Below are 16,142 nucleotides of genomic sequence, written 5' to 3'. Positions count from 1 at the left end.
GGCATGAGCACTACTTAAGTGTGCTCATGCAGATCAAAGTAGGCAGTATCATTAGCTTTTTATATTCTTGACAATATAATATAATTTGTACAATGGACAAAGCAGGCCCAAACACCCAAATCCTTGATCCTAAAGATAGTGGAGGAGCCGGCTGTTTTATTGTTTGATGAGCCGGCTGTTTTATTGTTTGATGAGAAGGCTTTTCAGATCTTCGTAGCATTACCAGATAAAGTACGTTTCAGTGTTCAATGTCTTTTTTTCAAATTTTGCATGGGTAAGGCCTAAGGAAGCCTTACCTCCAAGGTCATTGCTTCCTCCTGTTAAGGTCATGTTGTTTGCCGGGTAACTTCGGGTGTTCCTATGTTGTGCCTTGCAGGTAATACATGCAGCCTTGTATGTGTTGCGAGCTTCAGGAGGAAGCAGTTAGGACGATTTAAGTGATGCCAACAATGAATGGAGTGATCTAATTGAAAGTTCTTGTTCTGGAAAGGAGTTGCTTGGTTTTTATCAGTTAATATACAAATTGTTACTGTTGAATTTATATTCGACTTTCATTGCCAGTATGGAGTTCCAATTCTCTAAAAAGACCTGCAGCAGGACTGCACTGAAAGTGAAATATACTTTATTTGTTACTCCGTAGAGTATGCAGTGGCTGATCCTCTTTAGCAGACCTCCAACCACAGCAGAAATCCAAACTAAAGGTCCTAAAAGCAGATTATTGTATTTTTATAGTGGTATACCGAGTTTTTATTGCCTCCTCCATGAGTAAACATTTTGAAAACTGTTCATATCACTGGAACAATTATAACTGAATGGCTTTCTGATGTATTTGTGCAGACAGAACTCTGTGAAGTACAGCATATCATTTTTGATCAGCTTGTGACGTTCATACACTCTTTCTTCTTATTTCTTGTGGATTGCCAGGATGGCCGTGCTGACGTGGTTGCCAACGATGCAGGTGACCGAGTCACCCCAGCTGTTGTTGCATATTCCGAAAATGAAGTGGTAATATTCTTTTTGTACTTCTAAATATTTGATGTTATTGAAAGTTTTATTTTTTTCAAGCTGGTTAATTATATTTTTTCTTGCAGATTGTTGGCTTGGCAGCTAAGCAAAACCGAGTAAGAAATGCGTCAAATACCATAGTAAAAGTCAAGCAGATTTTAGGCCGAAGGTAAATACCATATGCTCTAATGTTAAGTTTTTTTTCTTTTGTATGCAGCGAAACCTACAAATTTAAGTGAGAGCAGAAACTCTTGTGCGTTCAACCCTGTGCTCATCTTATCTACTGAGCTGACCGGATCACCTAAAAATGGAGTCACTTCTAGCCTCCTGTGACATTCCGTATGCCAAGTATCCTATTTACCATGTATTGTCAATGGTTTCCGTTTTAAAAATTCCAATCTGATCATAGGGCTATTCCCTTTTGGATCTCTCAGAATATCTCTGTCCAAAGCTCCTTCTGGAGTGAAGCTGAAAACTTGGAGATGGGCTAAAGTTACCTCACCGATTCTTACTGCAACACTAGCTGCAAGCCGAACTATACTTGGCAGCTGTGCCACCACAGCAAATAACCAGGTTGACAACTGGTTTTTGAAAGCACTGAATTCCATCACACCTGTTGTGGAAAAAAAGGCTTGCAGAACCAATTCTATAGCGGATTGGTTCAATGAGGAGCTGGCCACACTCAAAAAGAAGCTGTAAGCGCATTTGGCGTAGGTCTTTTGACCAGCAAGGAGGCATATCATTCTGCCCCAAAAATCTATCACAGTCGCACCAGGCAGGTGCGCTGTGAATTCTACGCAAATTGAGATGACCCAAAACTCCTCCTGTGATATCTTCTCTATTGTTAAAGCACTAACATCGCTGGATCGAGTGTCGGCAGTAACACCATCATCTAAGGAGAGCTGCGACATACTGGAAGAGTTTTTCCTCAAACAAAGTCACCACCATGTATTCCTCCTTTCCAGAAGCTGCTAGAAATGCTCAATGCTGTGACAATTGGTTTGAACCTTCTTATGAAGGCAACCACCTGCTCCAGTTCAAACCTATTGAAGAGGCTGAGCTAAAGGGGTGCATATGTTCTATCAAGTTGGGTTCTTCTTTTGACTTGGCCACCCCTCGTATCCCGGAGCCGGGTACTATGGAACTTCTTCCTGTATTCAAGGAATTACTTATCAGTTCCTTCGAGCAGCCCAGGTACCTCTTAACTGGAAACATGCCTCTGTTGTTCTTCTGCTAAAAAAGTCCTAACTTGATCCTGCTAAGCCAGAGAATTAAAGGGCCATCTCCTGACTCCCCTTCTTATCTAAAATAGCTGAAAAATATATCATCCTGCAAGTGTCCGGTTTCATTGAGGAAATGGGTCTTCTACATAGTACACAATCTGATTTCCGTCCCCGTTTACAGCACCGAGTTGGCCCTTCTGTTAGCCTCAGAGTCCATGCGCCAAGCAGTTGACAATGTGGACACTGCAGCTTTACTGCTACTGGACCTAAGTGTGGCTTTTGACATCGTGTCCCATGGCCGTCTGGTGGAGCGGTTATGGAGTTACAGTGTCGGCCATAAAGCCCTTAATTGATTGCCATCTTTCCTGGAAAACCACACTTTCCAGGCCCTCCAGAAGCCTTTATGGTCCAAGGTGGTTCCTTTGCTTTTGAACTTCCTTTGCCTCTGAACTTCCTTTGCCTCAGGGAGTTCCACAGCGCTCCTCCAAATTTTAATTTGTACATCCACCCCCTGTCAGACATCATTGTACGACATGGCTTTGAAATAATATCCTACGCCGATGACATGCAGTTGATTGTCACCTTGTCCCATAACTCAGCTGCTGCTGCCGTGGCTTTAAGAGCCTGCTTATCTGAGGTATCCCACTGGATGGACCTTAACTGCCTGAAATTAAACGCAGATAAGATGGATGTGATGATCCTTGGCAAGCAGCCCTCAAACTGGTCCTCAGCCTGATGGCCAGAATCCCTGGGTCACTTTCCTCAGCCTTATCAATGCGTGACTTGTTTTGGCATGGTTTTTGTAAAGCCTTATTGGTGTGGTAGTTTCAGGACCCTCAACATTATAACAAACATTGGAAAAAGCAAAAAGAAAATTGGTCTAAACAAGCACACATTGCCTCTGTAGTTCCTGGCACTGACAAAACAACTATGTGTCGATATTGTCTTTGTGAAAGGACAGAATGGTGTCACTCACAGTGAAGCTAGCTGTTAGACAAATAGAGAAAAGGACAAAATTTTAATAAACACAAAAGGTCATTGTTAATGCCAAACCTAATTAGGGGCCCGATTATTAAATAATGTCTCAAAAGTGCACCCATATCCTTGCATTAAGTGCAGAATATACTGCTTTTGTGAATTCACAAGTCTTTACAGAAGTAAGCCAAGAAATAGTGCTCCTAGAAAATATTTGTGAACTGCATTTTAACAGGAGCAAATATGCAGGAATAGATTTGATCATGCGAAAATCTGAGTGTTTGCAAGTTCACTGTCCATCCAACCACTTTTTATCCCAACCCTGGATGAAGTTTCATGTCTGCCATTGTCAGGAGTAAATTTCCAACCTTTCTCAGTATGGGAAAAGATTTAAGAAGAGTTGGTGCAAACCCTTAAAATATGCAAGCTAGAGAATTTACACAGACTCGAAAGGGCATTCTAACCCTGGAACTGTTGCTCACCATTACCTTCAGCCCCAGTATGTAGGTCTGTGGAAACATGGCAACTTAAGGGAATTGCTAGTATTCAAACCCTACTATGGAAGGAGACCTGGCATAATCATAGGGGCTATTTCAGAGCTCTTATAGAATTAGATTGCTGCCATACTTTGTCGCCGCATTACGTGGCACAAAAGGGACACTTGAATTTTGTTACAGGACAAGTATATTTATGAAGCAACCTGCCCCATAGACAAGTAGATATTTTATTAAATTCCACACCCCTGTTTGGGGCGAGGCTGTTAGCAGCCCCAGAGCCGCTGGAGAAGTCTCCTGGGACAAAAAAAAGGTTGTGAATAGACATGGTTTGGGATGTTTATGTTGTTTTGGCAATGTCTAGTGGTGCATTCTACAGTTAGGTATCCCGTGATTGTAAAGGCCACACCCTCATTTTGTGCAGTGTATTCTTCCTATATGGAGAAGCTGTTTGTTGTGCAAAGGAGGTATACCTCATTCAGAGTTACTCGGCTGCCTTTCTCATATTTGTAATCCTATGAGTACATCTGTCAGTGTGCTTTGTAACGGGGCTTTTTATGTGAATGGATAAAGTGGAAGTCTACTTTCACGCCTTGTTATTAACTATATTCTTTTCTGCTTTGTTGTGTTTTAGGTATGATGATCCTGAAGCTCAGAAGCACATTTCAGACAGTAAATGTCCGGTAATAATGTTATGCATTTAACTTCTATTTTTATTTTGTGGTTTCAATTGATTATATAACATTGTGGTTTCAGGCACTACATTTCTTTGTTGTTTTGACTCATTCTCTTTGTGTGTAGGTAATTGAAAAGGATGGCAAGCCCAAATATGAAATAGACACTGGGGAATCTACAAAGCTAGTTCGCCCAGAAGATGTAGCAAGCCTAGTCTTTAAGAAAATGAAAGGTAATTTCTTGGGTATTGAAATGATTAGAGTTTCAATATTCAGAAGGTAATATGAAACCTGTTTACATATTTTTTTTAATTATCCACTTTGAACATAGAAACCGCTCAGTCTGCATTAGGATCAGATGTAAAAGATGTGGTGATCACTGTTCCCTTTGATTTCGGAGAGAGCCAGAAAAAGGCACTTGGGTAAGGTCACCATTTTATATTGAAAATCAAATATGCATAAGTTGTGGTGTTTAAGAAATTCTATAATATGCTACCAAACTGATGATAGGTAGGAAATGTAGCTTGCGCGTTTTGCCCCCTTTGATTACTGAAACGTTATCATGGGAATATAATTGATTTAGTTGAAGAACTGTTGAACGTTATATTTATTATTGACTAGTCTACTTATGTAGCTTTAACATGTCTTTAAGCCTCGATAAAGCAGTTTAACCTTCAGACACATCTGGAAAGTCATTTGGTTGCACTATTTGGACACATTGATGAAAGAGATTTGAATTTTGGAATTTCATAAAGACTGAAAGGAGAATGATACTGGATAATGTATTTGACTGTTCATTTTGAATATATATGTTGCCTCCTCTTATGAACTTGATTCTTTAGACTAAAAAATGTTAGTTGTGTTCAAATGTGAATAAAGGTTTTATTTTTCTTCCTGGTTCACATCAGTTTCCTATCCGTGTTCTACCGCATTTAGATTGTAGATGGTCAGTTGACTCCCATGGGGAATGAAGGATGGGCTTAAGTGGGATTTGTGATTTGGTCATTAACCTGCTTCATTGGTATGCTTGGCGAGCACCTGCTAGTTGAGGTCAGTTGGTAGCCTTTGTTAGAGCTACAGTTTCTCCTTCGGTTGCTGGTAGATGTGCATTGATTTCACTGTTAGATTTTGTGAAGAAGAATGATGAGCTCAATACTTCCCTCTGTGTCTTAAATACAATGAAAAATGTTTTCTTCTTAATGTTTTAGCTTTGTCTCATACAGTCTACTGGTTTTAACTGCATACTTATAATTCATTCAGTCATTAATCAGGTGTAAAAGAGTGCATGCTTTTCAGAAGTTCTACTCAAGGAAACGTCCCTTTCCCAATAGCCTGCTTCTTCATGCGAACTTTCTGTCTTAGCTAAGTTTGCACAGATGTGATATACTTCAACTCCCAGGGTTAAAGAATTGCCAACTTTGGCTGAAGACAAATATTTTGCAGCTTCTTTTGTTACAAAAGTATCTGATCAGTCTCAAGTGTGTTGCATCTGAAATAAAAATATAGCTGCAGATAAATGTGAGATCAGTAAAAGTCACTTTTGGTATAACTTAAGTCCTTATGTCACACATTTTGTATTATGTATGTATCTATTAGTGCAGCTTGGTAACCAGTGGTCCGTCAGTGCGTCTGCTTCAGAGCATTGTGTTACCTCAGGATTTAAGTTATACCAAAAGAAAGCCTGTGATTGGATACATGTTTTACACTGTGGAGCCCTGAAGAAGTCCTTTTGGGACGAAACGCGTTGGCTACTGGATTTGATTTGATCGACTTATCTTGATAAGAAAGAAAGTCCAATAAAGAACGTTTTGTAAAAAGGAACAACTGTGAATTGGAAGTTCTTTGATGTGCACACAGACAGTCTTCTACTTTGATTTCCATATACTATATTGTTGAGTGCGGATCCTTTTTGTATTTTATGCTTGGTTGGAAGTTTTTCCAATTTTAGGAGTAGAGAGGGGTGTACTCCTTGGTTTCCTGCACCATTATCTACTTCCCATACATGGTATTGACAGGTGTGGACTGCTATTGCCCCAACCCTCAGGTCGCTATTGGAAATTCAGACTTTGGAGGATTACCAGCCCTCTCCTCGCTTCACTTATGCTTGGTATAGTGAGTAGGTGGTCCTTGGAGAAGGTATGCAACATTCGTCATGTTGCTGCCTTATTGTTAACTTGTTATTGTTAACTTAGTCTTTTATAGCGCCAACTCACCTACAGGTCTCTAGGCGCTCAAACCAGACAGCAACAACCGTGCATAAGGGCAGAAGAGAGGCAGGGGCATATAAGAAGATTTATTTAGCTGGATCAAGTACCTCCCTAAATAAAAAAGTTTTTAACAGCTTCCTAAAACGCAGGAGATTCGCTTCTTTCCGAAGTGATTCTTCTCCTTATGTGGGTTTATCTTGTAATGGTACTCCTGTCTGGTCAGAAGTTGTTGTACCAATCCCTTTTGTAGAATATCATAATCCTTCCTTGTAATCTAATGGTAGTCTTCTGATGACCCATGCAAACGCACCCTATTATGCATCTTGAAATGCCTCTCGTTAAAAGTCTTTGGCCGAGATTAGTGTCCAAAGACAATGAATAGTTGATCTAGTTTGTAAATATATTTTGTTCTGTCTGATGATATTGCAAAGCTCTCTTTGCATTCAGGGTGCTTATAGATTTCTCCCCCTGCGATGCAGCCTTCTCAAGGGAAATTGTTAACTGAAACAGAATGCTTCAAATTAATTTCCATGGCAAAATTTGTCATAATAGAGGATTTTTTTTGTTTTTCCCTTCATTAATTTGTCAGTTACAGTAGATTTCTATGAAGCTCTGGCACTTTAAAAGGCGCAAACAAACTCACCTGTTGTTGGGTAACTTGCTAACAGTGTGGCTTGAAATTCATTGGGACCGGGCAGCGCAGAGAACACTTAGGGATCTATAGACATGCCAGAGGAGAGAGCCTCATCCACTGGAACACAGCGAGAGGTGTATATTGAAACGCAGTGAGGCCTATGCATTGGATAGGGGCAAGCATACACTGGACCATGGGGACATAGTGGAACAAAGGGATTTGTGCATTAGAGTGGGTGATGAGTACACTGGAACCGGGAACACACTGTCTGTAGAGAGGTGAAGTGACCACAAGTGCTTGGAACCACTAAAACACTATTCTGAGTCAAACACAAATGCTTCAGTAACCGAGGCAAGGAGACTAGATACTAGGATAGGAAGGCAAGTACTGGGGGACACAGATACTGTTTCAGTGGACATTCCTACACTGAGACTGGAACACAGAGGCACACTGGTAGAGCAATTAACACTGAGGCAAGCATTTTGCCTCTTCGAAATGGGACACAGTCACCAAGGGAGAGAATACACTGACAGTGTGTGGGATGTACTCACACAAAGATGGAGAACAAAGTATGGTGAACACTGGGTCAGGGAGACATTAACGTGCTTCACCTGGAGCACACATCTAACAGGTGTGGTGGTGGGTTGCAAGACCCTTCATTCCTACTTTATTGCCCTCATCTTCCTCACCACCAAGCGAAAAGACTCAAAACTAGTAGGCATCAGTGTGTTTACCAAGGCGCACCACAGTGTGCAGAGGCCGTTCAAATGACAAATTATTTACTGTAGAAAAGCTGCATGAATATATGCTAAAATGCTTTGATATATCTTCCTTAGGTACTAGTTTGTATGGCTCGTGTACCAGTTGCTGCATTTATCCTATGGAGCTATATACAGTCAACCTTTCGCATTTCGGCACCCTAAATATTTTGTTTGATTTACATTAAGCCTGCGCCTCATCAAGCTAGCTCACCTATGCATTTGGGAACGGGTATATATCCTCACCACCAAGAGGTTAGACAAAGGACAAGATATTAACTTGTGAACTTGGTAGTGCACTGCTCGCAACACTCTATATGTATTTCTGTAACACATTGCAGTGCTGCATCATACAAAAAGGTTTACAATCTGTGTGTGCTTTGCATAAGGATGACATGATTTGTGTAGGGCTAAATCCTGGGAGAGGAGGGCTGCTTCTCAGCTTTGGTTGTCCAGAGGTCAATAAGTATATAAGCGCAGTTTAATAAATCACTTTTTTTAAAACTCTTTTTGCAGAGAATCAGCTGGTACGGCTGGATTCAATGTGCTGAGATTAATCCACGAGCCATCAGCAGCTCTCATGGCCTATGGAATTGGCCAAGAGTCTCCCATTGGAAAAAGGTAAACAAAATATTGCAGAAAACGTTGTATCCAGATACTCTGTTGCAGATACAATGTTAATTGCATGTTTCTGCCTATATGTTTAATTTAAAATCCATGAGCAATATATTTGTTTATTTGCTGCTGTATTAGTAGTTTAGACTAGTAATTATTTAAACATAATGTTATGTCAGCTTGCTAAAATTCACATATCTGTACAATGGTAATACAAATCACGAATCTACACATTTTATTTTAACAGCAGAGGATGATATGGTTTCTTTTTCTGAGATCTTGGGAGTATTACGGAAGTGTCTCCACGATGCAACAGGTATTTGTACTCCAAGGCACTTCCGTACTACAGAAGACCCTTTCTGTAATACCGATCTTGCAGATGCACAGTTCGAGTCTGCATGTGAGGGAGTGATCCTTCATTTGCGTGGGCGTATGGCCCAACACAAATGATGAAATGCCTTTTTCCCAGTGCCATATTACAGACAAGAACACATGGAAGAACTGTAATGAAGCTCCAGGGTATGATGGCGTACTGCATACCAATGGTGCCACAAGCCAGACTATATGTATGCCTACTCCAGAAGTGTCTTGCGAGGTAATGGTCACAAGTGGCATTACACGCCATTTGACCTTTACTTTGATTCACATATATGCTTACACATACATTCACACACTCGCTCTCACATAAACTTACATACAACATGCATTTAAAAGCATTTTTTATTTACCTTAGCACCGGATAGGGTCATATTCCAACTAATTGTATACCAATGTGCATTACATTCATAGTAAATAATAATATTCCCCGTTTGTGTAATAAAAAATTGACACAGAACCAGGAGAGTGGAGCCCGAACCAAGGTCAGACACTGATCTTGCCAGGGTCGCGAAGGCTGTATCAGGGATCACAAGTTGCATGCCAGGGTCGTAGCTGAGAACCCTAAATGACATCCATGTGATGGAGGAGTTACAGCACATCTCGTGACTTGAAACATCTTCAAAGTAAAACAAGCTGTAATGTCTGAACCCAGCACTAGATGGCAGGAGTATGCAGAGCATGTGAATCGTCATCCCTACACGCTACGAACAGATGCGTACAAGGTAAGTAGCATTTTTCTTTCTGAAGGGGTGGAGAGCAAGGTGTTTTTGGTGAAACCATTCAGCATCATTGCCTGTGAAAACAGTGTCAACGTTGTGTTAAGCCCAGAACCATTCGGATGATTGAAAACCTGGGACTAGATTAGTTTAATATGTGCCTGGAGGTCACCTTTGACTGAGGTACATGCAACACATTTTTTAAGAAGCAGTCCTGATCAGTTTTGGGAAAAAAGTTTAAACAATCCCATTGTGTCTAGGCAATTGTGTTTGGAAGTTACTCTATTATTCCCGTGGGATAGGACTTCGTGTCTTGCCCCGTTTTTCCATGTATCTCTTATAAACTGAGTTTCTTCTTGGGGGTTGCTCATTGTTTGGTGCTTTTGTCATTGTATTCTATTTACATTTAAGACTATATAGAGCGATCATTCCCAGATGGATTTCCTGCAGTAATATCAGCATACTGGTTGGATTCAGATTTATGCTGAATTACTAGGCAAACCTTGTGGTTCTAGCAGTTTTCTGTGCCAAAGCGGCCGACTTAGCTGAAGCCCTATCCAGAAAAAGCAGTGCTTATGGTATAAGATCTTGGATTTGTTTATTCAGAGCACTTTTGAGCAAATACTATTTTATGACTGGTTGCTTCTTCTCTTGGCCAATGAATGCAGATTCAGCATCATCTGACAAGGGTTGTGATAAACAAAGGAGATGATATTCCACATTGGCGCGAGACCTCTGCCGAGAATACCCTGTTTGTTCCTACTCCCCTCAGGTTGAGTCACAAACAATAGTGTTGAAAAGCTAGACATTTCTTTCTAATGGATTACTTCGGCATTTGGATTATATTCCCACAGGTCAGTAATTCACATAGGAGTACAGGAGCATTAGGCAGCCCATTCTGCCAGGGTACATGTGACCGCTGACCGTACAGGCCCCCTTCTAGCAAGGCTGGTCTGGCAGGAGCAGCCAACGCACCCTGTAATATCGCTGAGGTCTGCACAGGCACCCTTCTTTATGCGCAATGTGAAATACATGCTGAAATGTAAAAAAAAACTACGCCTCCTTAAATCGCTCAACACTAGTAGTATCCATCAAGACAAAGATTCCTTCCTCTCCTCTTTGCCCTTCCTCGCATCACCCTAGAACAGCGGATGGAACTAGACGGCCCTATCACTCCGGCTAAAATACGTGAGGCTATATGGGCACTTGCTACCAGGAAGTCACCAGGGCCAGAAGGCCTACCAGACTTTTTCTATAAAGTGAGGGAAGCACTCTCGTCCTCCCGCCTTCCCGATTCCATTTACGAGGCCATGCTGATTTCCCTCGTCAAGCCAGATAAAGACCTCACCGCACTGCGCTAGTATAGACCGTAGCAGTATTTAAACACAGCAGCTCTCTGCATTCATCAAGAAAATTCGGAATATCTTGCTCACCAAGGAGCGTGGTGGCTGACTATCAGAGCAGCTACAAAGCTCAGACGGCAGTCTGACTCCTTGCCGCCATGATCCCCCTTCTAGAACTTTCATAAGCTTACATTTGTAAAAATAAAATTACCAGGGTTTGCTCAGCAGGTTATATTTATAGGTTGTCCGCACTCCCTGCAATAATCTCTGTGCATCAAGCCTTGGAAGAAGATGAGAAATAGGAATTCATACTGCTAACTGGTTTGTTTTGCAACATGACAAAATGCCTGAATAAAACAATGTACTCTACATAACAGAACAGGATAACATTTTACTTGTTGATGGTTGCATCAGTTTGGGAAAATCTACAAAGACTACAACGGATTCTGCTGCAAGACTACGCTTACATATAGAGCCACCAGCCCTCATCACCCCTGCCTTGAAGCCCCTACATTGGTCACCGATTGCCAGAAGATTCACATTCAGACTGCTCGGTATTACCCACAGAGCGATATGTGGAAAAGGACCACTCTTCATCAGAAATAAAATCACCAAACACATTCAGTAAAGGAACCTCTGCTCTAAATTGGCACCTTGCACAAAAATTCCACCATACAAGAAAAAAATATATTGGTGGCACATCCTTCTCTGTTCAAGCAGCCAAACTATGAAACTTTACCTGCAAACTTAATATCCGCGGTTAACTATCTTAACTTCAGAAAACGACTCAAAAGTTGACTATTTCCCACAAACACAAACATAAATATACAACATATCCTGGTGTATATAAGCATTTATTTTGACTATGTATGTGTACCTATATATGCGTATTGCTTTGTATAAACTTGTATAATAATTATGTCTATAAATATATAGATATTCATTAGTTTTGCCTAACAAATGTATGTATTACTTATGGTTATATTATTCTATGTTTAACATGTGTACATAGGTCACTGCATAAATAAGTACATCTTTATCATAATGTTTAATCTACAATTGCTTCACTATTGAATAACAAAACCAAAAAAAATATAAAAACAAATAAATTAACTCAAAGTACAGCAACATTTAAGTTTGAGTTCATTAAATACAACTTAAATCTACATATAGTACTTTCCTTATACATATATACCTTCCATGTACTAATCTTTATAAATCTTTATATTTATTATTTTACTTCTAATTCAGCATCTCCAGTGCACTACCCTATACCTCTCGCAATATATCTTTTACCTCCAATCTCTGACTCATCCCAAACCTCATTTTACCACTCTCCCTATACCTGTCTCAATATATCCTCTAACTCCAGTCTCTGACTCACCTCAATCCTCATTCTACTATAAGCCCCAAAATGACTCTTCCCTCCTATACCCGCCTTGCGTCATCTCATATCTGTTTAAGCAGATCTCCCAAACGAGTTTTTAAAAACCCATACCTCTGACTCTCCCCCTTCACCTCCCCTTTACTCATCCCAAACCTCTTCCTACTGCTATGAGTGCCAAAATCACTTTCTAGACCCTTCCCTTTGCTATCCCTCCACTATCCTTTTCAATCCAACTAAAAGACTTACATGTCCACCGCACAAATGAATTTCATAATTCCCTATACTAATTCCCCAGAAATCCTGTTTGGGTTCCGGAGTAGTGTGCTACTTTTTTAACCCCTTGGCCGCGACGGTAATTCCGCCGCGGCGCTGGGAGGGAGGGGGGGGGGGGGGGGCGGCGCCGACATGCTGGTGACGGAACCACTCCGTCACCAGTCACGGGTGGGCTGTGCTAATGACAGAGTGGTTCCGTCACGGCCCCGCCCGCCTAATAGAACGTGCCGCGCAGGCGCGAAATCAGCGCAGGCGCGGTGGCCGGGCCGTGACGGAACCACTCCGTCATTAGCACAGCCCACCCGTGGCTGGTGACGGAGTGGTTCCGTCGCCAGCATAGAAGGGGTTAAAAGTGCTTCAACACCTCATCAGGGGTAGTAAGTGCTATATAATTCCAAACTCTTCACTCTTCTGCCCCTCCACTATCCTTTTTCAATCAAAATAACAAACCCGCATGTCCACCGCTCCAATTAATCTCATATGAAATGAAAAGGAGTTTTATTAACCCCTTCCGCGCTAATGACAAAGCCAGCTCGTCATGGGCGTTACCTGCGCTACGCGGATGACGAGCTGGCTTTGTCATAAACAAGCCATTTTTGAAATTCCAGCGCACAGCGGGAAAACGCGGTAGCGCGGTAGCGCGGAAGCGGTTAAGCGCGACTGCTGCCCTGGGGCGTCCAAGCGCTAAGAATCAGATTAGTACCTCTCATTGTGGTCAGCCCAGGGGTTAGTCTGCTTTGTTAAATAGAAATGTTTTGAGCTGTCTGCGGAAGGTCATCAAGTTAGGATTAGATCTTAGATAGAGAGGGAGTGAGTTCCATAACTTGGCTGCATTGTAGGAAAATGACCGACCTCCAGCTCTAGATCTTCTGATGCGGGGGACTGTCGCCAGAAAAGCATGAGTGGAGCGAAGCTGCTTGGTGGGGTGGTAGAGAATAATCAGGGAGTGACTGATTTCTGGGCCGGCTTTCCAATATGCTTGATGGGAAATGCACATGGACTTAAATTTAATTCGCTCCCTGACAGGGAGCCAATGTAAGGTTCTCAAACCAGGCTCCACCGGAACTCTATGTGGAAGACCAAGCAAAGTCCGTGCTGCGCAGTTCTGGACCCGTTGAAGTTTTTGCAGACAATATTCAGGCGCCCCTAAATAAAGGGCATTACGGAAATCGAGGCGGGATTGGATTGTCCCTGCGTAACAACCTGCTTAGTTTCAAAAGGTAGAAGTGGGAGGATTTTCTTTATCATTCTGATGAGACCAAAGCAGGTCGCTGAAAGTTTAGTTACTTGGGTATTAAAGGTCAGGGTTTTATCCAACCACACCCCGAGACTTTTGATATTGTCTCTGGGCATAGGAGGCGCACCCATACTGATGGGCCATGAAAGGACCATAGTAGGCGAAGCTAATGAGCCGAGGAGTATAAGCTCTGTTTTATCCCCATTGAGTTTGAGGTGCGACGCCGTCATCCAGCTCTTGACCTGTTCCAGACAGGCCATTAGACTGGTTTGTGACAGCTGGCAATTCTTTTGCGTGAAAGATGCCACTAGCTGAGTATCGTCCGCATATGTAATGACCTTAATACCATATGGGCGGACAATCTCAGCCAGCAGTCTCATACACGCATTGAATAGCGTAGGGCTCAATGATGAGCCCTGCGGCACCCCACAGCCCAGGGGCCTGCTTGAGAAGACCGAAGCTCCCTCAAAGACCTGAAAGGTCCTACCACTTAGGAAGGACTTGAACCAAGCCAAAGCTTCACCTGACACTCCTAAGCTATGGAGACGGCGCAGTAAGGTTTCATGATTTATCGTGTCAAATATCTCCATATACTAATTCACCACTGATCCTCTGAGTTCCGGAGTAGTGTGCTGCTTGCAGAAAAAGCTCTCCAACGCCTCTTCAGAGGTAGTAAGCGCTCTATAAATGCAATTACAATTACATGGCAAGCAGATGAAAGTGCACTAATTCTGCACCACATTGAAAGTTTGACAGTTGCGCGCACCTTTTTGGACGAGATACTAGTCTTTGGGATATATCGGTGTCCCCCTTGGAAGGTGGGTAGAGTCACACAATAAATGCACCAGTGGTGGGATGTCTGCTCCTTCCTTAAAGTCAGGCCGGGCACCCTGCAATTAAAGACGGATAATCTGATTGCATCCATTAGTCCGTTTTTCGGTGCTGCTCTGTCCTAAGTGCATGTTTGTGCCTGAGCTGTGACAGCACTTATTCTTTTGTAATAAGCCATGGACTTGGAGTTGGCACTGTTTTAATATAATGAGACTCCTATGCAAAAAACACTGTAATTGTATTCTGCCCACGCTGCACCATGATTTGTGTTATCCATTTTTATTTTTTATTTGTTGTAAACACCAGTGGAAGTCTTTTCAGTCTTTTCAAAGCTTCTAAATGTCAGTGCTTGCTCCTTTGTGTCATAAAAAAATCACATATGGAGTTTTTCCAATGCTACTAGAGAAAGTTGCTTTTATTGCTATTTGCTTTGTGCAATGACATTACATGATACAAATGTGTCTATGTAACCACATTAACATTTGAATTTATAGACACTCAGACTAATAACTATTTTCTGACACCAATATTAAAACACACACACTCCTGACTCTAATCGTTTTGAACTCACTCTTGTCTCCATGTACATGCTTCACAGATATATTTCTGAAAAGTTTAGAAAAAGGTTGAGAACATTTTTAATAATTATCTGAAATGTGCCTATTTAAAATTAAACAATAAAAGATTGCATTACTGCACATTTGGGACAAAAACAGAACCCCATGTTTAAACTACATCAGTCAGGTATTATTTACATATGCATCTTCTATTAAAATGAGTAGATTTAGCATGCATCATAAAATAGATATTATACCAGTAACACCTGTATTATAAGTGTATATATGTGTGTGTGTATATATATATATATATATTAATTTTTTAAGTTAATATTTAATGAAAACCCAACTTCCAAGAAAATCTCTAAACGAAAGGTAGGTAAGGTTGACTAAGATATCTGCTGTGACTTAGCCATAAAAACTAAAAAATCCACAAGTTAATTTCAAGTTAATTCAGTGTCCCATTAGTTCTTCCATACCCCCAAGGATTAGACAACCCAGAACATGGAACTTAGAACACCTCAGGCAATGTGGAACACATGAACACTCTTTCGTTATACTCTCATACCAGTCCAAAACTGGGAGTAAATGAAGACACGTGCAAGTTTGAAATATTTATTGCTAATGCCGTGTTCTCAGGCGCAGTATCTTAGCTAATACAAGCAGACCTATTATAAGCAACAAAATTATCAGCATAGTTTCTATTCCATAAAATACAAAAGGAGAAAGCATGTTAAAATGCTAAATGGAAATAGGCTAGATTACACCTAGATTTCACCCTCCCTTGCTAGTAGGTTATTTTATATCTACAGAGGGTCTCTTGGGTTTACAAGGG

At 41.4% G+C, this 16,142-nt stretch overlaps 1 protein-coding gene across 2 annotated transcripts in view; it reads left to right on the top strand.

Moving 5' to 3' along the window:
• Positions 1-16,142, top strand: part of HSPA14 (heat shock protein family A (Hsp70) member 14) — a 440,582-nt gene that overhangs the window by 221,493 nt on the left and 202,947 nt on the right. For both annotated transcript variants that reach the window (XM_078674199.1, XM_078674200.1), the window contains 6 exons: positions 925-1,005; positions 1,092-1,174; positions 4,332-4,380; positions 4,499-4,604; positions 4,703-4,793; positions 8,487-8,591. In XM_078674199.1, the coding sequence (XP_078530325.1) occupies positions 925-1,005; positions 1,092-1,174; positions 4,332-4,380; positions 4,499-4,604; positions 4,703-4,793; positions 8,487-8,591 (515 nt within the window). The remainder of the gene's footprint in view (positions 1-924; positions 1,006-1,091; positions 1,175-4,331; positions 4,381-4,498; positions 4,605-4,702; positions 4,794-8,486; positions 8,592-16,142) is intronic.

This window comes from Lissotriton helveticus, chromosome 1_1, assembly GCF_964261635.1.
Source record: "Lissotriton helveticus chromosome 1_1, aLisHel1.1, whole genome shotgun sequence".
Lineage (NCBI taxonomy): Eukaryota > Metazoa > Chordata > Amphibia > Caudata > Salamandridae > Lissotriton > Lissotriton helveticus.
The sequence above is the reverse complement of the archived record's forward strand: the minus strand, read 5'-3'. Positions and strand labels throughout refer to the sequence as shown.